The sequence below is a fragment of the Cydia pomonella genome, chromosome 7, assembly GCF_033807575.1.
Source record: "Cydia pomonella isolate Wapato2018A chromosome 7, ilCydPomo1, whole genome shotgun sequence".
NCBI classification, from domain to species: Eukaryota; Metazoa; Arthropoda; class Insecta; order Lepidoptera; family Tortricidae; genus Cydia; species Cydia pomonella.
Window position 1 is genome coordinate 7,633,391 of NC_084709.1, and position 23,419 is coordinate 7,656,809.

At 38.3% G+C, this 23,419-nt stretch overlaps 1 protein-coding gene across 4 annotated transcripts; it reads right to left on the minus strand.

Moving 5' to 3' along the window:
- Positions 1-355: 355 nt before the first annotated feature.
- Positions 356-6,564, minus strand: LOC133519696 (uncharacterized). 4 transcript variants are annotated; one of them, XM_061853752.1, is made up of 3 exons: positions 6,219-6,564; positions 6,074-6,142; positions 356-1,828 (listed from the first exon to the last, which is right to left on the minus strand). In XM_061853752.1, exon 3 carries the CDS (start codon positions 1,697-1,699, stop codon positions 686-688), a length of 1,014 nt encoding a protein of 337 aa, XP_061709736.1. In that variant the 5' UTR covers positions 1,700-1,828; positions 6,074-6,142; positions 6,219-6,564; the 3' UTR covers positions 356-685. The 4 variants fall into 4 exon arrangements, with proteins under 4 accessions (XP_061709736.1, XP_061709734.1, XP_061709735.1 ...); XM_061853750.1 differs by having other exon boundaries at positions 356-1,128; positions 1,669-1,828; positions 2,429-6,564; XM_061853751.1 differs by having other exon boundaries at positions 6,074-6,564.
- Positions 6,565-23,419: the final 16,855 nt, after the last annotated feature.

A 23,419-nucleotide genomic window follows, 5' to 3' on the forward strand; every position in this document is an offset into this window, starting at 1 on the left:
AGTGGTTTATGTAGATAGATAATCGGATGTATACAAGTTATAGGAAACTTAAAACATTAAAATTAAAATCATTTAATCTGATCGTGTAACTTAGTTACCTAACCTTTTTGTTGTTTTGTTTGCTGTCTAGACCAGGATATTTACTAAAACGGTGTCGTATGCATAGTTATTAAACCATAGTTTGACTTTTGATTCTTGTAGTGGTGTTCCTAGGCTTCAAGAATCCCGATGTTGCCAGGCTTAAAAGTGGTCCGTTATCCGGGGACCAGCCCCTTGAATTTCCACTTCACAATCGTCATACCTTCGCCATCAAAAAACATCACACCCTTTTCACAAATCGGATATACGTGTTTCTAGCTGTTTGGGAGGTTAGCGAATCTGAATTACTTTCAGGAGCAGCAGACGGGTCTCTTCAATGACTTGTTCATATTTTAATTTTACAAATTGTTTTTATTTTTAAATTATATTAAATGAAATTAACAAAAGTTGGAACGTTGGCGATTCTATATAAAAAAAGGCAAAAAAATCGCGAGAGCGGCTTGTGTGCCGTGTCGTATGAGGTCGTAAAGTGATGGCTATCGCCGCGCCCCCGCGCGGCCGTGCTTGGAACTCCGCCTCTTCTTGTGATGCCCGCTAGATGGCGTTAGACTCGCGAACATGCCCCCGGCCTTGAAAGCACCCGCTTTCAATGTGGTTGTGGTGATGTGGATGGGGTTGGCGCAGCTTCACTCTCTGGCGGCATCAAGAGAGGGCAAAGCTTAGTGAAAGCCCTGCGTATGACCCCGCTCGCTGTTTTTACGTCAGCGACGCGAGAAACTCCGTCGTTTCCTGTGAACAAAGCTACCACCCGTCCCAAACGCCATTTGAGGGGTGGTAGATTATCTTCCTTGACCAGAACTAGGGAGTTGTGAACGATATCCTGGCCGTGAGTCTGCCACTTCGTTCTGGTTTGCAGCTCAGAAATATATTGTTTTGACCACCGCTGCCAAAAGTGTTGTCGCATTTTCTCCAGCATCTTGTAGCGTGGGAGCCGACCCGTCTCTGTCGTCAAGTCCTTGTAGGGCGGCACTGTCAGCGGTCGGCCAATAAGGAAATGCGCTGGAGTTAATGCGGAAAGGTCGTTTGGGTCTGTGGAAAGAGGATGCATGGGTCTGGAATTCAGTAGGGCTTCGGACTGTGCCAAAACCGTGCTAAATTCCTCAAAAGTTAAATTCGCGTTGCCAATAACGCGCTTCAGGTGATATTTGCAAGACTGTACAGCTCTCTCACACAAACCTGACATATGTGGAGCATAAGGGGGGTTAAAATGCAAATTAATGTTATCATTAGCGGCGCACTCAATGATATTACTCGCGTTACCCTGTAGGAACGACGAAAGTTCTTTCATTGCCCCTACAAAGCAACGGCCATTGTCGGAATATATGACGTTAGGCTTACCACGGCGCGAAATGAAGCGTTTAAGTGCGAGTAGGTATCCTTCGGTACTAAGACTTGTGACCAAATCAAGATAAACCGCGCGCGTCGTGAAGCATACTATCAGACAGATGTAAGCCTTTTGAGGTTTAGCTCCCCTACCCCTACGATTAAGTACATATACTGGCCCCGCGTAGTCTACCCCGCAGCTCATAAAGGCGAACCCAGGTTCCAAACGTAATGAAGGTAAGTTACCCATAATAGGTGCAAACGTTTTCGCCTTCATGCGGATGCAGGTTACACAGGTGCGTACCACACGCTTTGCTAAATTAGTGCCTCCGAGAGGCCACCAGCAGTCTTTGATAGTAGCAAGCAGAAGACTAGGTGGAGCATGCAGTAATCGTATGTGTTCACTCTGAAACAAAAGCTGTGTGAAACGATGTTTCGAACAAAGCAAAATCGGATGTTTTTTGTCGTATGTAAAACTAGTCGCATTACTAATTCGACCACCGACCCTTATCAGACTATCTGCGTCTAGAAATACATTTAATTTATTAATCCCGCGCGTGTGTTTAACAGGTAAGTTATTTATCATCTTATCATACTCAACAGGAAAAGATTTCATTTGCGAAAGACGCGCCAGTTGTTGCATCGATGCATTCAATTCGTCAACAGTCAGCGGGCCAGTTTTACGATTTATTTTGTTTTTAATGCGTGTGTTGTTTACAAATCGTAAAACATAAGCACCCGCGCGCCTTAAGCGGTTAAATGACGAAAACCTGTCGAATTGGAATACATCGGTGTTAATTTGGCCTGTCATACTAATTGTGTTTGTTTTTATTTCAGGTAAATCAACCGGTATTATTTTGGAAGTGCGCGATAAAGTACTAGGTAACCAGTTAGATTCTGGTTCATGCAAAAAGGGCGGTCCATTGAACCAGAACGAATTGTTGATAAGCGCGTCAAGTTCAAGGCCGCGGCTAACTAAATCAGCTGCGTTATTCTTGCTACTTACATGTAACCACTGCGCGCTCCCGGTTAACTCGTTTATTTCCGACACTCTGTTTTGAACAAACGTTTTAAGCGTGTGGGGTGACATTCGGATCCACCCAAGAACGATTGTACTATCACACCAAAAATAAACAGAATCGAATTTCACTTTAAGCGATTTCATTATTTTTGAGTACAACCTAGCGGCTAACAGCGCGCCTAGCAATTCAAGTTTCGCGATACTGACGGATTTCAAGGGCGCGACTTTACTCTTAGAACACAACAGATGCAGTGTAATGACCTCATTATTATCTCCCGAAAGCGTACGCACATATGCACAGGCCCCATAGGCCGCTTGACTAGCATCACAAAAAAAGTGCAACTGTGTGCAGTGCGCATACGCATTCATTACATAACGAGGAATGCGGAGGCTATGTATGTGTTGTGTATGTGTGAGTATGTATGTACGCCAGGCTGATGCGACATCCTCAGGCACTTCCGAGTCCCAATCTAAGCGGCAAAGCCATAGTTTTTGGAGTAAAATTTTTGCAATGATTATGGCTGGCGAAAGTAGCCCGAGAGGGTCATACATTTGTGAAATGACTGATAATATTTTGCGCTTTGTTATCGGTTCGTTATTATTATCCTGTTGTATTTTTGCCGTGTAATGAAATTCGTCAGTGTTGTTAGTCCATCCTAAGCCGAGTGTTTTACTTTGACAGTTATCGCCTAAACACAATTCACGTGACGTAATTTTTGACGAGGAAAATTGCGAAACGTCAAAGTTAAACACCCATTTTCGGAGTGGGAAACAGCCTGACTGCAGTACGTCGGTGACCTTTTCACAGATATCAATTAAAACGTGTTTATCATTATTTCCTGTAATTAGGTCATCTACGTAGCAGTCTTCTAGTATAGTGCGAGAGACCGCTTCGTCAGCACATTCTTTTGCCAGCTGATTGAGACAGCGGATGGCCAGAAAGGCCCCAGAAGAAGTACCAAAAGTTACCGTGTTAAGTTGGTAAATATTTAGCGGCTCCGAAGGGTTCTCTCGCCACAAAATTAGTTGAAGGTTCCGTTGGTCTGGTTGAATAAGGACTTGCCTGTACATTTTTGCTACGTCTGCGCAGGCAACGTATCTATGCTCGCGAAAACGTAACAATATAGAAAAAATATCGTTTTGTATGGTCGGCCCGACTAATTGCAAATCGTTCAGGGATTTCCCAGAACTAGTGGGCATTGACCCATTAAAAACAACCCTTAAGCGTGTAGTGAGACTATCCTTTAACACAGAGTGGTGTACAAGAAAGCAATAAGGCTTTGTGTATGTGTGTATAAGTGACATGTGCCCTAGCTCAATGTATTCGCGCATAAAATCGCAGTACATTTTTTTGTGCTCCGGGAGACGCTCGAGTTTGCGTTCTAAAGATAAGAACCTACTCCTAGCTATATCGTAGGTATCGCCGAGCGCATCAGCAGATTCCTTTAAGGGTAAACGTACCAAAAAACGACCATCTTTATCGCGTTGCGTAGTCGAAGCGAACAGCTGTTCACAGGCGCGTTCGTCGTCAGTCAGTCCGTCTCCCATCTTAGGAACCTCCTCGAGCTCCCAAAACTGTTTTAATTGTGCGTCTAAAGTTTGCGTGAAATGACAAGTAGTTTTATTTAATTTAATGCGTTTATTATTAATCGGACCCACGACGATCCAACCAAGTTTAGTATCTTGTAAATAAGGCCCTTCTGCGAGAGGAATACGATCCTTATTTAACAAGCCCCAGAAATAATCACCGCCTAACAATATATCAATATCTGACGATTTGAAATAATTAGGGTCCGCGAGTTGAATATTATCTGGAATGCGAATGGAATGCGCGCTTATTGCTGCTGTCGGCAGCGGTTCCGTTAAGACAGGGAGTACCATGCAATTGATGCGTGCATGGTAGTCACCTGTAATAGATTGTAGGTTAAGTTGACACGAGTGTGTGGTTTGCGTGATTAATTTACTTAACCCTGAAATATTGTAAGTGGACTGTACTAAAGGCGTTTTTAATTTATCTATAAAAGATTGTGCGACATAACTGTGTTCTGAGCCATTATCAAGAAAAACTCTAGCCCTATCTAATTTATTGTTGCTATCGGCAACTACTGCTATTGCAGTACATAATAATACCGGTTTTAACGGCGGTGAGAGTGTGTGCGAATTAAGTGTAAGAGTGTGATGAGTCGAGGTGGCGGGGACAGCGCTTGTCGGTGGCTTGTTGTTTACATTGCCAGCCGAAGCTGATGCACCGTCACTGTCACTACTCAAGCTATGTATCAAGCTATTATGTTTTTTCTGGCAGATCCTACACGGGCCAAAAAAGCAGTTGTCAACTGTGTGACCAGCGCGAAGACAATTGTGACATAGTTTCTTATCTTCAATCAATTTAACTTTGTCGGGAACAGTTAAATCAAGGAAACTATTACACGAATAAAGCGGATGATTAGCGCTGCACATTTGACAAATGCGAGGCGAAGTGCGTTTGGAACTGGATTTGTTTATGTGTGACTGTGAAACTGTGGAGCTAGAAGCATAGCTATGCGTTGCGTTTAAATTGTGTGATTGTGACTGATTTGATGGCTTTTTAGTGTCATGCGAATTTGAGTGCGTATTTTTGGAATGATTAGCCGAAATAGATTCCAACATATCTGCACGATTTTGTAAAAAAGTAATCAAATCAGTTAGCTTAATGTGAGAGGTAGAATCTTGCCGATTAAAGTTGATTGAGCCCTTGTGCTCCTCCCACTCGCGTTCCGTAGATGCGTCTAGTTTCGTGACAATTAAATAAATGACTAACGTGTCCCAGGAATCCGTAGGTTCTCCTAGGGTCTTTAGGGCACGAAGGGAACGTAGCACAGAGTCAATCAGCCTTCTAATCTGTGTAGCAGATTCCTTATTTAATGATTGCGTGTTAAAAAGTGACTTTACGTAATTGTGTGTTAGTAACCTATGATTATTGAAACGGTTTTCGAGAAGCTCCCACGCGGTCGTATAGTTCTCTGCTGAAAATTCCAAGGACTTTATTACTTGCAAAGCGGTGCCGGTTAAGGCTGCGCGCAGGTAATGGAACTTTTGTATGGCACCCAGGTCCTTAGAATCGTGTATCAGAGAAGTATACGTGTCCCTAAACCCTAACCAATGCTCGTACGAACCGTCGAAGGTGGGGAGTGATATTGTAGGTAATTTAACCTTATAACCCACGGAATCTGTGCTGGCAGGGGCAGCGGCGCTGCCGTTAGCAACAACGAGACTGTTGCCAACGTCAGCTAATTCGGACGCTGCGGCCACTGTCTGATAATATTGCCCCTCGAACTCTTCGCGGTAATCTAAATGCTTAGGAAGGTCACTCGGATCTGCTAACTCCTCGATTCTAGTTTGAACGACATCGAAATCTTGATAATAGCTCGCGGCATTATTTATGCGTAATTGTAACTCAACTTTTTGGATATTCGTTAAATTAGCCTGATTAAGCGTAGCGACATATTTAGCGAACAACGTGAGTTTACCCTTGAGTGTGCCACGTCTTTGTGTCAAGGTACGCGAATCGTTCATATCGAGAGTTAAAGTACTTGGAGTCACTGATGTTTTAGGAGTAGTCATGGTGTGTGTGAGAGAATGTAAAGCACTTACAGTTTAATCCCGAAACTCGTTGTTGACTCGTAATGGCGGCCGTGTGCACCACGCGGCATGTGCTCGACACTGGAAGGTTACAAAATAGACACGGTTTTAGCACAATGACGATTGAAGGGAGAAGGTGAAGAATGGATGGCCTGACCGTTTCTTGCTGATCCTGGCGCTGGTTGATAGCTTCCGGCTCGGAGGTCCAATGTTTGGGAGGTTAGCGAATCTGAATTACTTTCAGGAGCAGCAGACGGGTCTCTTCAATGACTTGTTCATATTTTAATTTTACAAATTGTTTTTATTTTTAAATTATATTAAATGAAATTAACAAAAGTTGGAACGTTGGCGATTCTATATAAAAAAAGGCAAAAAAATCGCGAGAGCGGCTTGTGTGCCGTGTCGTATGAGGTCGTAAAGTGATGGCTATCGCCGCGCCCCCGCGCGGCCGTGCTTGGAACTCCGCCTCTTCTTGTGATGCCCGCTAGATGGCGTTAGACTCGCGAACACTAGCTCTTTATTAAAATATTACACAATCTAATATAAATCTTTATCAGTTATCGGCGCAAAAAGTACTGTAAGTTGAAACTCATCATATAGTTTTTTTTCGATACAAGTTCTTGTGTCGCAGATCATGAAGGTTTAGTTATTGTCGATGATTTTTTGTCAAGATATTTTAGTTTTGTTTTCGTTTTCTTATGTTATTTGTGCCATTTTTTTTAAACAGATATATGTATTATAAGTCGCGCCATACAAATAAATGAAGTATATAAAAAACCTTTCTGATAGTATGTCGCTTATTCTTATTGGTTCATAGGTCAGTGTCCATAGAAATCTGCCCAGGATGGCTGTCAATTGAAAGTACCAGGCGCACTCTGATTTTAATATAGCCTATAAATTAGATCTGGATTAGATATGGATCTGATCTAATTTATAAACAGAGCCACTAGTAGTTATTTGTTTTACAAGGGGCCAAGTTGTTGTAAGGGATATTCAAGGGGCTGGTGGGGTAACGGCACCACTTTTCAGCCAGGCAACATCGAGTTTCTTGAAGCGTAGGAACACTACTTCAAGGATTAGAATTCAAACTGCGGTTTAATACTCGTAATTATGCATACGACACAGTTCTAGAGATCTTGGTTTAGTCGAAATAATTGTTAAATCGTCATCGGCTTAGATGAGGTAGAAAGAACTGCAAAAATTACGTTAATTTGATTAATTAGTAAAAGTTTTCAGCTCACATCAATAAATATATAATTAATTACATGTAGATAAGAATACGTACTCTGTAACAATAAAAAAATTAAGGTACATCGTATATAAATATAAAAATAAAATATAATGATTTATAAATAAGCTAATACCAACATACAAGGGTTTAACAAAAAAAATAGACGGGATCCGTTTAAGGGCATATTCGATATCTTATTGTTCTGATTAGGAATAAGTATTAGAAAAAATAATTTCTCTATAAAAACATTTTCCTGTGGGCCAGGTCGTTCAAGTCGGCCAACGCTCCATACAAAGGCCAAAAAAATTTCTTGCCAAAAAACTTTTACATTTTCCTAATCAGTGCACGATACCTAATATGCCCTTCAATTAGGGAATGCAAAAACCGGAAGTTTTTCAAAACCGGTTTTTTCTTCGGTTTTACCACAAAAAAAACCGAAACCGGTTAAAACCGGTTTCGGTTTTTAGAATCAACAATTCTTGAATTCATCGCCATGGAATAAAGAAAAGATTGCTTCACGTGTAAAAACGAATGCTAGTATAGTATGAGGGTTCCTACTTATATATCCGGAAACAAAAAAACAAACGTACACGGCTGAAAATGGTTTTATTGTTTTTCAAAGTATTCCCCTTGATGATCTATGCACTTTTGCATTCGTGTGAACCAATTTTTGAAGCACTTCTACCACTCCGCCTGAGGTACCTCCATAACGTGTTGTTTGAATGCGTCGACAGCATCTTCAGCGGTCGAAAATCGTTGACCGCGTAATTTATTTTTTATATTGGGAATTAAATAAAAATCATTGGGTGCCAAGTCAGGGCTGTACGGCGGATGACCCGTTAATTCACATTTTGACCTTCCAAAAATAGAGTTGTTTCGCGTGACGTATGACAGCTGGCATTGTCATGATGAAGAATGATTCTTCGTCGCTGGTTAGTTTTACGAATTTGTTCAAATACTTCCGGTAAGCAAATGGTCGTGTACCAATCTGAATTAACCGTTTTACGGTTTTCTAGTGGCACTGTAGCTACATGGCCATTAATACCGAAGAAGCAGGCCACCATTTGTTTCAATGTACTTTTTGCACGAGTAACTTTCGTAGGGTTCGGCTCATTTTGAAACACCTATACCGTTGATTGTTGCTTCGTTTCGGGATCGCATGCAGATCCAGGATTCGTCACCTGTATAGATGTCATAAACGGCCTTTGAGTCACCACGGTTATATTTTTTTAACATTTTATTGCACCATTCAACGCGAGCATCTTTTTGCTCCTTAGTTAAGTTGTGCAGTATCCAACGCGAACAATTTTTTTTTTACAGCTAAATGATCATGTAATATGCTATTAATGCTAGAGAAATACCCAGAGTCGCCTCTATCTCGCGGTACGTAACATGTCGGTCGTCCAAGTTTTCGCACAGCCTCAATATTTTGTGGTACAACGACCGATTTTGGGCGACCTGCCTTAACTTCGTCCGTAAGCATACTACGTCCACGATTGAACTCACTAAACCAGTGATACACAGTAGTTTTAGATGGAGCTTCATCACCAAAAGTTGAAGTTAGTTCTATGCACTGTTGTTGCGTTAAACCACGCCGAAAATCATAATAAATCATAGCACGAATATTTTCACGAGTGAGTTCCATTCTTGCAGCGAGATGACATTTAAAACCCGTCAAAAACAAAACACTAGCGTTAATAAGAAAGAAAAAATATACCGGCCAGTACTTAAACAAGTTAAAATTTTATGGATTAAGACATTTATTATCTCATAAAGAAGTTCAAATTTTACCATGGAGGTCAAATATATTATTTAAGAAGATTGTAATCCCGGTTTCCGGATATATAAATAGCAACCCTCGTTATACACGATTTTATCACGAAATTAAAGACAGAATATCTGACTATTTTATTGTATTGTATGGGAATTGTCAAATGACTTAATGTTATTTGTAACTAGGAATAGGAACAAACCAATTATATAAAATTACTTTTTTGGTTTGTTGATCAAACTAACACAACACCACATTATTTGATTTGATGTCGATTCAACCGGTTTAGGACCGATTTACACCCTTATAATGAATAAAACATGCAACTTAGTTAAATAAATAAAAAACCGAAAAAAACCGAAACCGGTTTTTTCAAATTCTAAAAACCCGGTTTTGGGTTTCCGTCAAAAAACCGGTTTTAACCGGTTTTTTCGGTTTCGGTTAAAACCGGTTTGCATTCCCTACCTTCAATGGATCCCCACTTTTTTTGCTACACCTTGTATATTAGAGTTATACGTTACAAGGTAAGCAAGTTACCGCTTACCATCAGGCGGGCCATATGCTTTATTGCCACCAACGTAGTACGGAAAAAATTTAACCTAACATATTTGAAACAAAAATGTTATTCAACCTTATAATGGATCCGATCTGCCAATCACTCGGTATACCTTTTAAACAGTTCTCCACAAAATTTTCTCTGCGCTTTCCATATTTTGAGAATGGGGAATCAACTGCGATTCCAGCATTAAGCGCTGCCGGTAAGTTTTAGTTCGTATTTGCTTTGTGTTGAGTACAACCAAAAGGAATAAAACGAAAGTTTGAATAAGCACTGTTGAAGATTAAACTGTCGGTAAGAATGAGGTAAATGTATCTGTAGAGTAGACTACACTTATGTTAGTAATGTTTCGGCTATAAAGTATTTTTTATATTCTAAAACTTGCGGCCCTATTCGAACTTTAAAGATACGTTTTGTTAGAAGAAACGTCACTTTTGACACTGACATATCCGATCCATATCGTATCTAGCCATTATTTGACGTATAGGACTTATACGTTGAGATGAAAATTGTTTGAATTGTTGTGAACCTATATAGATAGATCAATACGTAGGTACAATTCAACTGCATATCCTTACAATATTTAGTTACGTACCTAATATCCATGTTTAGTGCGTAGGTACAACTTCGTTTCGCTCCGTAGTTGGTAGGATCCTATAGATGTGCTAAACCGCGTGCGCCCGCGAGGGACAGAACATACACAATGCGACAAAATTAAAAACATGTTTCAACATTCCTGACAGCATACCAAGAACAACCTACTTAATTTGGTCGGGTTATTTGTTGCCTGCTATAAACCATACTAATAATGTCAAGATATGGTAAAGATAGGTATATCTTGACCATATCTACACATTATTAGTATGGTTTATGGATTCAAACCAGCTGCTGGTACGCGGACTCCTGCCTAATGCCTGGAACATCAATGACGACACATGCACATTACCGACCCTTTATACTCGTACGTATGTGATTATCTGTGTTAATAGTATTTTAGTGACAAATCCAGGCCCCTTGTTGTTAGCACAGTATTTCTTCGGGAACACTGGCAACCTTACTCATCATCAAGAACGCAACACTACATACGAGTACTTAGAGTAGGTTATCAAGGCTCTAATCGAATTCGAGCTTGAGAGGAAGACGGAAATTAAACATGAAAGCGCATTGGTATGGCCAAGCCTTAAACGTCAAGGTTTAAAGGCTTTACGGTCCCCATCTAAAGACCAAAATATCCAAGGCTTAAGGTAAAACGCTTGATTCCTTAGAAGCGACGACAACAAAACGAAGGGTACGGTGTGTGTGAAATATTCAGGCTCTAGTTGGTGAGTAAATGCCTCAAGAACGGAAACTAGAGCTCGCTTCCGCTCCCATACGAGATCCGTTTCGTCCGACACTCCCGAGATCATGGCTTGAATTTAAAGGTGAGGTCTGAGGTTTGTTGCAGTCGCTTAACAAGTGCAGGCGAGACAATCGCTCAAATGCTACCAAGAGCAAATAAGTGGATACATAGTTCAGTTTTCTTAAAAATTGACACCTGGAGCAAGACATCAGTCCAGTCGCTCCAACCAAACCAGCTACCAAAATTCGCCTGGCCCCGCTAATTATTGTCATGGCCTCATGGCACTTTCTAATACCTAAGTATGTAAGGGCGACAGTGACGCATGCCACGATGGACTATAAAGGTACACTCAGCATCAATAGGGGATGAAACAACGTGCCAAAATATCTGCCACCCTCTAATACTTTTCCAAATATATATAAATCTCAACAGTAAAGTTCTCCATCATAATGATTACCGTCTTATTATTTTTGTTAAGTTATTAGAGATTGTACCTATCTTTTATCGCGTAGTCTGATCCGCAAATTTTCACTTTTTACGCGTAATTATGAATGGTGAGTGAGCTGTAAAAATATTAAAAAAGCGGCCAAGTGCGAGTCGGACTCGCGCATGAAGGGTTCCGTACCATTTAAGACGTATTAAAAAAAAATCTACTTGCTAGATCTTGTTCAACATTTTACCACTTTGGACACACATTTTACCACTTTGGAACTGTCTCTCGCGCAAACTATTCAGTTTAGAAAAAAATGATGTTAGGAACCTAAATATCATTTTTGAAGACCTATCCATAGATACCCCACACGTATGGGTTTGATGAAAAATTTTTTTTTTTAATTTATTGACGTATTAAAAAAAAACTATTCACTAGATCTCGTTCAAACCAATTTTCGGTGGAAGTTTGCATGGTAATGTATATCATATATTTTTTTTAGATTTTTCATTCTGTTATTTTAGAAGTTACAGGGGGGGGGACACACATTTTTTCACTTTGGAAGTGTCTCTCGCGCAAACTATTCAGTTTAGAAAAAAATTATATTAGAAACCTAAATATCATTTTTGAAGACCTATCCATAGATACCCCACACGTATGGGTTTGATGAAAAAAAATTTTTTTTTTAAATTTTATGACGTATTAAAAAAAAACTACTTACTAGATCTCGTTCGAACCAATTTTCGGTGGAAGTTTGCATGGCAATGTATATCATATATTTTTTTTAGATTTTTCATTCTGTTATTTTAGAAGTTACAGGGGGGGGGACACACATTTTTTCACTTTGGAAGTGTCTCTCGCGCAAACTATTCAGTTTAGAAAAAAAAATATTAGAAACCTAAATATCATTTTTGAAGACCTATCCATAGATACCCCACACGTATGGGTTTGATGAAAAAAATTTTTTTTTTAAATTTTTATGACGTATTAAAAAAAAACTACTTACTAGATCTCGTTCAAACCAATTTTCGGTGGAAGTTTGCATGGCAATGTATATCATATATTTTTTTTAGATTTTTCATTCTGTTATTTTAGAAGTTACGGGGGGGGGGGACACACTTTTTACCACTTTGGAAGTGTCTCTCTTCAGAGAAACCTCAATATCATTTTTAAAGACCTATCTATAGATACCCCACACGTATGAGTTTGATGAAAAAAGATTTTTTGAGTTTCAGTTCTAAGTATGGGGAACCCCCAAAATTTATTGTTTTTTTTTCTATTTTTGTGTGAACATCATAATGCGGTTCATAGAATACATCTACTTACCAAGTTTGAACAGTATAGCTTTTATAGTTTCGGAAAAAAGTGGCTGTGACAGAATCGGACAGACAGACGGACATGACGAATCTATAAGGGTTCCGTTTTTTGCCATTTGGCTACGGAACCCTAAAAAGAACTAACCTCCACATTATTATTAGATTAACAAATTTGAATTTTGTAATATAACGTAAGTACAAACCTTACGTCACATTGTTTACTTAAGTAAAAGATTTCAGTTATCGTACCTGCTTATAATTTCATTTTGTTGCCTTGAAAATTACGCATAAATCGTTTTCAATTGCAAGCTACTTGTTATATGCGTTTTTATGAACTATACACACTCACACATGCAAGATGGACTTGAGTTAAGTTCTTTACCTTCACCTGCGTTGAGACTACCGCCTAATAAGCCTCTCACGAAATGACCTCTCCAATGAGCCTCTCGACCGGTACCCAGTCATGTGTACCTAAACCGGTCTAATTTCCCCATGGGTTACAAAGTCACATGACAAGGGTTTCAAGGTCTCATGGCATGGGTTTTCGTAAAAAATTGACAATACTCGGATCTGCCCGCGACGTCATCTGCGTTAAACTTGTTTAAGGCATCCCATACAACATTCTGCCCCTATTTAATAATCTGAAATGAGAGGTATCTCTTTTTTAGCTTCGTATTTTAAGCGAAACCTTGTGTTCATGGTGATATCCTAGAACCCACATCAGTTCAGCCGCTGATTTTAAGTAAGTGAAAAATACACCCCTAATAATATTATATATGCGAAATTAACTTTGTCTGTTTCCTTGTTTTTACGCTTTAACAGCTGCATCGATTTTGATGAAATGGGTGGATGGATGGTAAGATAGTTTGGAGCCCAAGGAAGGGTATAGGATTATATTTACCTATCCATTATTATTTTACAAATTATAAAATATCATCATCCCACGTAAACAAAGTCGCGAACCGAAGCTAAATAATGACGTTGCTAAATCACCTCGGATACCTAACTAATCCCAAAGGTAGCCAAGCGAATCCGGGCTGCCCTTGAACATGCTAAGTTAAGGAGAAAAGGGCTACGGACCTTGATAAACTAACACATACTAATTGTATGATTCCAAATCACCTGTTACCTAATTAACCCCAAAGGTAACCGAGTAAATCCTAAGCTGCCCTTCAAGATACTAGAAAAGGAGAAAGAGGTTACAGACCTTGATAAACTAACACGAAGATCACAAAAAAATCCCAGCGACTCACTTGGCGCTAACGCATGCAGGGTTGAGAGTGTAAAACAAATGTACGACTTTCATTATGAAGGGCACGAATTTGAAGCTGCAATTACATTAAAAATGTACATGCTTGACGCCACAATTCCACGACTGAGAGTTTTCTTTAAGAGCGAGGCTTGAGCGTTCGACTCGCTTGCATTAGGTACTCAATAGGAATAAGGTATGTCAGGCGCGACCGCCTAACGAAGTAGCCTTCGGTCGGCGTGGGTATTAAAGGGATGGAAAGGCTTCATTTAAATACTGCTCAATAGTCAAATGAAAATGTAACGTACAGTCGCCCGTCCGCTTGAAACGTCAGAGTGATGTAAAGTCGCCTTTAATATTTTTGATATTCGAACTTATGGATCTTTGCCACAAATAAGGTAGAACTTCATACTTTGTTATTACTTGAGGATTGAATTCTTTTTATTAGTTAATGTATTCTATAATTTCAATGGTAACACTAAAATTTCACATGGTAACTTGACGTATGACAGCGAACGTGGGCATATTAATGCCCAATATTTATCAATATTTTTTTACGTTCGCGGTTTTTGAAAATTGTACCCAGAATGGGAGATGTTAAACAGCTTTGTTGCAAGCTGTTATTTCGTACCTATGTGACTGATTATCATCGTTGTGGCTTTGGCCGATTATTGCTGATGTGGATTAGACGAATTCCGTTGAGGATGCTCTTTGTGCATTTTGGGCGAAACATGCGTTGCTAGTTTGATCATATATTATTTCTGGAGTAATGAGATTGCGAGTAACGCGGTGAATTGTCAATTTAAAGCGCAAATATTGCAATGGATCAAAATAAACGAACGCAGACTGCCGAAGAGTTTTAATTTCATAAAAAGTGGAACTCAATTAGAGTGTTTGACTTATTTTTAAATGTCAGCTAGCAAAAATGTTATTTATTTGAAATTAACTATTTACAGATAAAAAATTAAATACGATCCGTTTTGTGGGTATTACTGACGGAAATGTGACAATGATAAGAGTTTTGTATTTCAAAAACTCAAAAAAACGAATACGCCCTTTATGTGTGCTTAATACATAAGTTTACGTTACATACAAGGTGTCTAAAATGAAAAAGAGTTTTATTCCCCACTTTTATTGACATATAGGTACCTATGGAGTGCACATAGGGATAAATAAACAGACGGACATGCTGAAACTATACTTGGTTCCGTTATTGCAATTTTGAAAGAAAGAAATAAAATAAATTTATTCAGGAGTTGCAGGCGTACATAGGCTACGGAGACTGCTTACCATCAGGCGGGCTGTGTGCTTGTTTACCACCGACGTAGTATTTAAAAAAAAGGTCTACAGCTCACGGAACCATTCCTTTTTTAATTTTCACAAGTCTTAATCGTGAACTGGTCACTTCTGTTTGTTGTAAGTATATTTACTGCCATCTTTCGACACATAATTAAAACTTTTAGAACGCCATTTGACTTTGATCCTTATTCTTTCACTGATATATGTTCAATTTGTTAAATATCAAAAAGTGGCGCCATGTGGCGAAACAGTGGAAATACTATAGAGGGCGCTACTTGGCTGCTTTACGTGAACCCGGTTCAAATCAGCATTTTAATTATTTTTGTATCTTCTTATTGTTGTTTTTTATTAACATTCCAATCACTCCTACCACAAAAAATTTCACGATCCTAGGACTTCAGGAACCAATGTTTTCAGGTTTGTAGGTATTTTTAGGTATCCCAATTATAAGGAGTTGCAGCGTGAAAGTTACAGATTTCTCACGACCATATGTATTAAAATACAGATCCGTATCTAGATGCCAAATTTCAGTTTTCTAACACTTTAGGAAGTAGTCTATCTTTTCTATGACACGAATTTCATATGGCTTGGACAGTGAAAATTAAGGTATCTATAAAATCTAAAGTATAATAGATAGCCTACTAAAACTTGATATTTTTGATAAGTCTACTGACTACATAGCACCTTAAAAATTCCAGCTCTTTAGCGTTATTCAAACCGAAACTACGAGGGTCCGAAAGTACGACGAAACGTGCCGAGAAAGGATAGGCACTGCCTCTTGCCCTTTGTCTTGTCTTGGCGGGGGCACGGCCGTGCCCCCAGATGTGTTCATATCTGCATCTACAAAATAAATAAAATTAAAAAATTCATCCATACCTACGTCTCTCTGCTGGGCACATAGGCCTCATATCCTATCTCAAGCCCTCTCGCGTATGTCAGACCGGAGAGACTACAGAGTATCCATGCTGATCCAGTGCGGGTTGGAAACTTCATATACTCCTTCGAATTTATTTATTTTGCGGTTGTATTCTGGTTTCCTGGCGAAGTTTTCCCTTACCGAAAACTAGTGGTAAATATCAAATAATATTCCGTACCGTACATGAGTTCCGAAAAACTTATTGGTACTTATGAGCCTGGATTTGAACCCGTGACCTCCGGATTATAAATCGGATGTCTGATCCACTTGGCCGCCACCACAAAATAAAAAAATATATAAAATTGATACTAGAAAATATTTTCATCGATAATGTAATCTGAATGTTACCCATTGCATTGTAGTAAAATAAAACAACCAAGAAGCGCGTGTACACGTCTTATACATTTTGACAAAACGATAACAGCTGCTGCGTCACTTTCGCACTTACATTACATACTTGTTAGAACGTGTCAGGCATGATGACAGATGATAAAAAACCAACCATCTTAGCCTTAGGTGTCTATTATTTTATTAAATTATAGTTCTTCAATCTATTAAAATAATAGCGAATTTTATCGTAGAATAGTACAAAGCGGGCGATGTAACAATTTACTAGTGTTATTTCGACTGCGTACCGAACACTTGGTTCAAATATATGTAAAGTAGTTTCTTTAACATCCAACCTCTGGCTCTGGGAACAAGCAACCGTGAGAAGAATTTCATGGTTATAGTCTGCTAATATAAATACTTTATTTTTCTAGCCTCGCTCAGCGGATCTCAGCTAGACATGAGCTGAGTGGAGTGCGGTGTCTCATATATCAAACAAATAAGCGTGCAAGAGATGTGAGCGAGGAATGTGTGCAAATCGAGGGAAAGATGAGCTACACACCGCATTTCTCTACAGATCCCCACACTATTCATCCACAGTTTCAAAGCTTCGCTAGTAATAAGCATTTTCGCTCAGCGTTCGCAATCTCGCATAGCTCTGGTGAATGCTCACGGGAGTGGGTGTACTCCCGCATCCGTGTCAATCACGTAGTAATACTTATTTCGTACCGACTCCTTACCGCAAAGTTAGAAGAGGCCTTAAGTATGTTCTCTATATGCGTCATCGAGAATCCCACTTGTATTGCTTTGCACCTGAAGCACGTACTCAGTAAGCGGTAAGAATAACCCTATAATGTGCTGCCTGATTTAAATAATCGTTGTGGAACTCTATGCAGGCATTTGCACGTACATGTTCACCATAATGTTTGCTGTTTTCAATTCTTATGAATTTCGTATTGGCGGTTCTGGGTTCCCAAGAGAATATGGTACGTTATTCAAGTCGCAATATATAGAAGCGCGTGCATTAACCATTACGTCGATTCAGTTTTAACAATTTGACATGGTTTTCATCTTATTTTGATACATCTCACGTGCACTAATCAAATCTTTAAAACGGAATGGGCCTCCATTGATTAACAGTTACAGATAACTTAAAATCTAAGGTACAGTAACAGTAACATTGGTCTTTAACGTTTATAACTATTAACACCATCATATCAGACAGAGCACGACCACTGCTGAACAATGGCCTCCTCCAAAGATCTCCCCAATAATCGTGCAGTATTCGAAAATGAAACATGTGTAATGCGTAGAACACCTATTATTTTATGGCATGTTTTAGGCTTACCGAAAACATATCATAAAAATATAGGTGTTCTATTGGCATTCGGAACATTACATCTTATGTTTTATCTATTAGATCCTCGTATAAGTAACCAACTTAGTATAAGTAGGTACTAACTTTCAAAGGTTGTAATAAAACGTAATATGTAATGTTCCGTCTACTTCAATTATACTAGATTGACTAAAACGAAATTATAATAAAAGGAATACTGTTAATTACTTAATTAGGTACAGTTGTTTAATTTATAACAACATTAGAATCGTCAGAAGTCTTTATCAATTAACGAGGATCTCATTAAAAGAGAAAATGAAATAGCAATTAGGTTTGTGAAATATTTTTAAATAAGAACGAAATTAGCTGCTTAATATTGTAGTAGATATTTACTGTCCTGTGAAAATGCAATGAGCATTTGAATTGTTATTAACCTTTACTTATTCTAAACTAGTCTGGGTGTCTGGCGACCTACGAGCTGGCGCTTTTTTCGCACAAAAACTTAGCCTCACTGTGCAGAGAGGGAACGCGGCCAGTGTCCTGGGAACAATGCCTCAGGCTAATTTAGGCTTAGTTTTTTGATAATATAGCTATTGTAATTGATTATGTAAATATATAAAACAGTAAGTAGGTAAATACTTACAAAAATCCATTTAGGGTGAGCATAGAGACGATTGAGATAAAGTAGTTGTTTGTCTCGCAACTCTCGCAATAGTTCGGGAGCGGTATTTTAATTTTAATATACCTATGTACTGGTCTTAATATGATATTACGAGTATATAATCGCTCGTACTTATTGGTGCAATGCCCTTCGAGTGAAGATCGCATCATTACGGGATCAAAACTTAAGCAAATTGTTAAATCTGAATACTGCCCTGGTGGATGACCACGCTTAAGTTTGTTGAAGCAAATACGAGATATAGGCAAAATGTAACCTCAAAAAAAATTAATGACTAAAATATAATGCCCTCGACTACACGTTTACCCACTTTGATTTAAATTAGAACGAATTTACTTAAGTTATTGTCCATCAAACTATCCTCTGATAGTTCAGCTTAATAACATTGAAATGCCAGGTGGATTTGCCCCTATTAGCCAGCCGTGTGTTCCAAGTTAAATGTAAGAACTTCGCTTCGCTCGCTCGTTCGATAAAAGGAAATTATATTGTATAGTACTCCAAAGACACGTTAGAAGAATACAAATCATCTTTTTTTTCATTTATTAAAAACAAAATTTAACATCATATCAAGACAGAAGCAGGATCCACGACGCAGGCTTCGTCGATAAATATCCGTAAACAAGCATAAAACATCGACAACACGCTTTTTCATCATATCATGCACCTATCCTACCAAATATATACCCACAACAAGTTTCGTCAACGGACTTCCTAGTACCTATATAATTAAAAACAATAAACAAATAGAAACCTACCCTCCACTCTGATTTTCACCCGGACCGAAAGTGCCAAAAATACTGGCGGCGTTGCCTCGCTGAATGGCCAGTGATATTTGTTGGACCAGGCAAGAACCAGAGCGAGGGTCGCAGCCCCTTTCTTTCAGCCGTCGCCCTATGCTCTTGATAAATGCTTTGGGAAAGCAAAGCAAATCTACATATATCTTTCCTCACTATAGTGACTCCATATAGTGCCCTTATAGGATGACTTTAAGGTACATACAGATGTACCCTAAAATCATAAGTCATAAAAAAGGCCTCTCACTATTATAAATATGATAAGCTACGTGTCTTGTATTTCGCGGCAGCTATCATCTTTAAAAATTGACTGCTGATTGTTCTTTGGAAAATGGAAAGTACCCATTCAAAGTGCTTCCAATCTTTCCCTCACAAGTAGTCAGTGTCCACGAGGAATTCGTGTCTAATTTAATATAAGCTTGCTTTATAACAATGTATTAAATTTGCATATGCATGTGCAAGCAAAATATGAGCGCGGCCCGCGGGGAAATAAGCTTAATATCTAATGTCGTACACTAGTTCAACCACCTTACAATGCCTGGCGCTAAACAATCTTGCTTCCTGTGTACCTTACATAACAATACATAAATGAATTTTGGTAGCCCTTAGGACGTTGCAATATTTAGTGTCAATTTATTGTGTCGAAAGTACGTGACTCTAATAAAAGACTCAGTGTTGACTCGTTCTTTATAAACGGGACAGTAATGCATAAGTAATATGTATAAACAGTAGGTACATTTCTACTCATCAACATTACATGCAATTTAAATTCGGGATAATACTAGGAACTGTACTCGTACTGCGAGTTATTAATGTTAATATATTGCTTTTTAGAATAAATAAGTAATTATTTTACATTAAATCAATGCAAATGTTTGTTTCACACATTTTTCGTTATTTGTAATAAGTATTTATTATAGAAACTTTATGCAGTAAATTCAGAGTGCGGAGTTATTAAAAGTCGTAGCGCTTTTTTAGATCATAATACGTGTGGCAAAAATTTAATTGACAATCTTGAGGCCTTTCACGAGTGACTTTATGGATTTCAATCCTGATTTTTTGACTTTCTGCTCGAAAGTTAAAAAATCACAAATAGTTATAGCGAAGTTAAAAATATGAAAATAGCTTCTAAAATCGGCAACATCATGTTTGAGGGAACTAATCGATTACTTTTTTATTTAGAGTGAGGACATCACGATTAAAGTTTTGAAGACTAATTCCAACTTTGACAATCTCATCTTTTTATTATTGATATTTGTTTTATGCTTGTCGTTTTGTGTGTCGCTTGGGCTCGTACTGGACTTTTCCGAATTCCCGGTTCATGATACAAAATAACTAAAATGGGATACATAAATAGATATCAATAACATATTTTAGTTAAGAAATAGTACATTGTTAACCAAGAGATTAAGTTGCTAAGGCACTCATTTCTGTCGAAGAAGTTTCGCGCTCGAACGCCGTATCGTACTCGTAATCGTAAAGTATCGTTATTTATGGAATGGGGAGTTAAATATCAGAATGGAAACTGTCAACAAATCGATTTAAAACCATTTTTTATCGCTTTTCGTAAAAAATAGTACTTGGAATGTAAAATGCTCTAGTACAGAAACGTATCATTTTCTGCGCTCTTAATAGAACATCAATGACCCACTTACAGAGCATGTGAAATAAAAATATTTAAAACAATGAGTGGATACTTGTAGCATCATAAATCCAAATAATTTATTGGCATTCTAATCATATTAAAATTTACAATAGTTTCATATTACCTCCATGCACAAATATTTTCCTTTTCCGCATGCAAATCTACAATCCTTACAAAAATGCGCCCAGAAAATATCCTGTCACCCGTCTACTGTTACAAATCCGACCCAAAACGATATACATATTTTATCCATTCATATTTCTACACCTTTATTTATCCTGAACCTTATTCAAACTCATGATTAGGGAATTCCGTGAAACTTGCGCTCGGATGCGTAGGGTGAGCGTTGTTTTCATCACTTGCCGCTTCACCTCAAACTATCCGGAATAACTGTAACATCGGATTTTTAGTAAATATCAATAGTATATAGATAATTCAAGGTCATTTCTTTGACTAATCTCCAAAAACGAAAAAAACCCACGACTTTTAATGAAAACGACAGACATCTGACCTTCCGCAGAGAAAATAAACGTTGTTGGGATTCCCTTAGGTTCCGATTTCCTTAGGACGTTTTCCCTCAACGAAATTTTTAATTAGACGCTTGGAGAGCTCGTGGACCTCAAATTTTCATTACTTATCTTCAATTTCGATGTCCTTCTTCATCCCCAAACCTAAAGCTTTAACCATAAATGCCTGTTATATTGTGTACAGAGACCAACCACCTAATTGTGTAGCAGTTAATCTATTTCTCAGTCTCTGTAAATAATCTGTCTATGATCATGTTCTGTCTTATCTGACGGACGGATATTAGATATATCTTTTTATCAGTTCTCCAAAACCTGTAAGATTATGTCTGCCAGATTTCCGTGTCCATTAACATACCAAGCCTATACTGGTTTGTCTGACTCGAATGCTCGCCTATGGACAACACACTGGTAATAACAGGCCAGGTAGCGTCCCGTGGGTTCAGCTCACACTTGACCGGCTAGGGATAGTGTGCTGTCATCGGCACGCATCGCTCATGTGCTTGACGGCTTGACCGTCAGCACCCTTTGTACGATCCCCGTCCCTAAGAAAAAATGTTTTGACATATCTTAGGACCAATACCGATATATTTTTGGGTATCACAACATATTAACCTCTCTGATAATTTATTATTTAGAGTGGTTACATAGACCTATAGTACAATGAGAAAATGAACACCATGTTTCTTTGAATAAAAGTAGTGGTGTTAGGGGTAAAAATAGAACAATAGCGGGATTTTCAGTGAGAATTTGAATAGTGTTTAATATGTATCCCATCAAAAACATTTTCGTGTAAAATGTTGCCAAGACGAAACCATAAGGCTCGCACTGTCAAAAAGTTATCAGATCTCTTGTAGAGCCAAGCTTCTAACTCTACAAGCCCAAACTCTACACCTTAGTCAAAATATATGGCTTGTACGTTTCCCTATCGTCACATGGGCGTAAGGTGAAAAATTTGTTTATTATTTATTATTATACAATACTTCTTGTAGTAACAAATTCCTACATACCAAATTTCAGCTTCCTAGGATTTTAGGAAGTACCCTAAGGGTTTTGATGATCATCAGTGAGTCAATGACGAAATCGGTTTTTTTTAGATATGAATAAGATCTAAAGTATGAGAGCTATGCAATTGCAATTTTTTTATGCTTAATAAGTCCACTATTGACATTACATCCCGAGAATTTTATTTATCTGGTATAATCCAAACCCAAGTTATGAGGGTTCAAAAAACGAAGAAGCGCTTCGAAAAAAGGTAGGTAGTGCCCTTGCCCTTCGCTTTGCTCGTCTTGGCAGCCCCCAGATGTATAAGATTAAGGTGACTTATCTACTAAGAGCCTTGTTGCCTGAAATAAAGTTTTATTCGATTAACATTTATCAATATCACGTGCTTACATATGCCAGATAAAAATAGCAAAGAGTTTTACTTACATATATCTAATTACTGTATTTGTTTAGAATATTTTTTTTGTAATTAAAATAAAGTAAATATCCATCACTAATAGAGAATAAGGAATGGTATTTATTGGGGATGACACACATCACTAGTAGAGGTGTATAGGCAAATGTTGTATAAAACAAAGAGTTTACTTACTGGCGTGATCCGGTGGACGAGCCGGGATAATGGGATGGGATATAAGTAAACATAAAGATGACTGTTGGCTCCTCGGCACTTCTATATTCTTTATATGGTTGACAAAATCGGTCAATCAGGTTCAGGGTCTATGGGAAAGGCAGCTGAAAGCTAATTTTAGATGGCGCCACTAGAGTCTGAGACAACTTGACCAACTCGTTGTATGAAATTTAAAACTTAAAAAAAATTGTATTTAATAAACCAATGTTTAATAAAACTTCATAATTAAACTCTCTGTATAAGTATTAAACTTTGTGTATGAGGCCGAGAAACTGTCGGATAAAGTTTCAAAGCCATTCAAATAAAAAGTTTT

What these genes read in the sequence shown, in the direction of transcription:
- LOC133519696 (XM_061853749.1), bottom strand. Translation starts at nt 6,043, where the DNA reads ATGACTACTCCTAAAACATCAGTGACTCCAAGTACTTTAACTCTCGAT. An exon ending in GGAGCGCGCAGTGGTTACAT is followed by an intron (nt 1,829 to 2,428) that starts GTAAGTAGCAAG and finishes CTTTTGTTTCAG; the next exon opens with AGTGAACACATACGATTACT.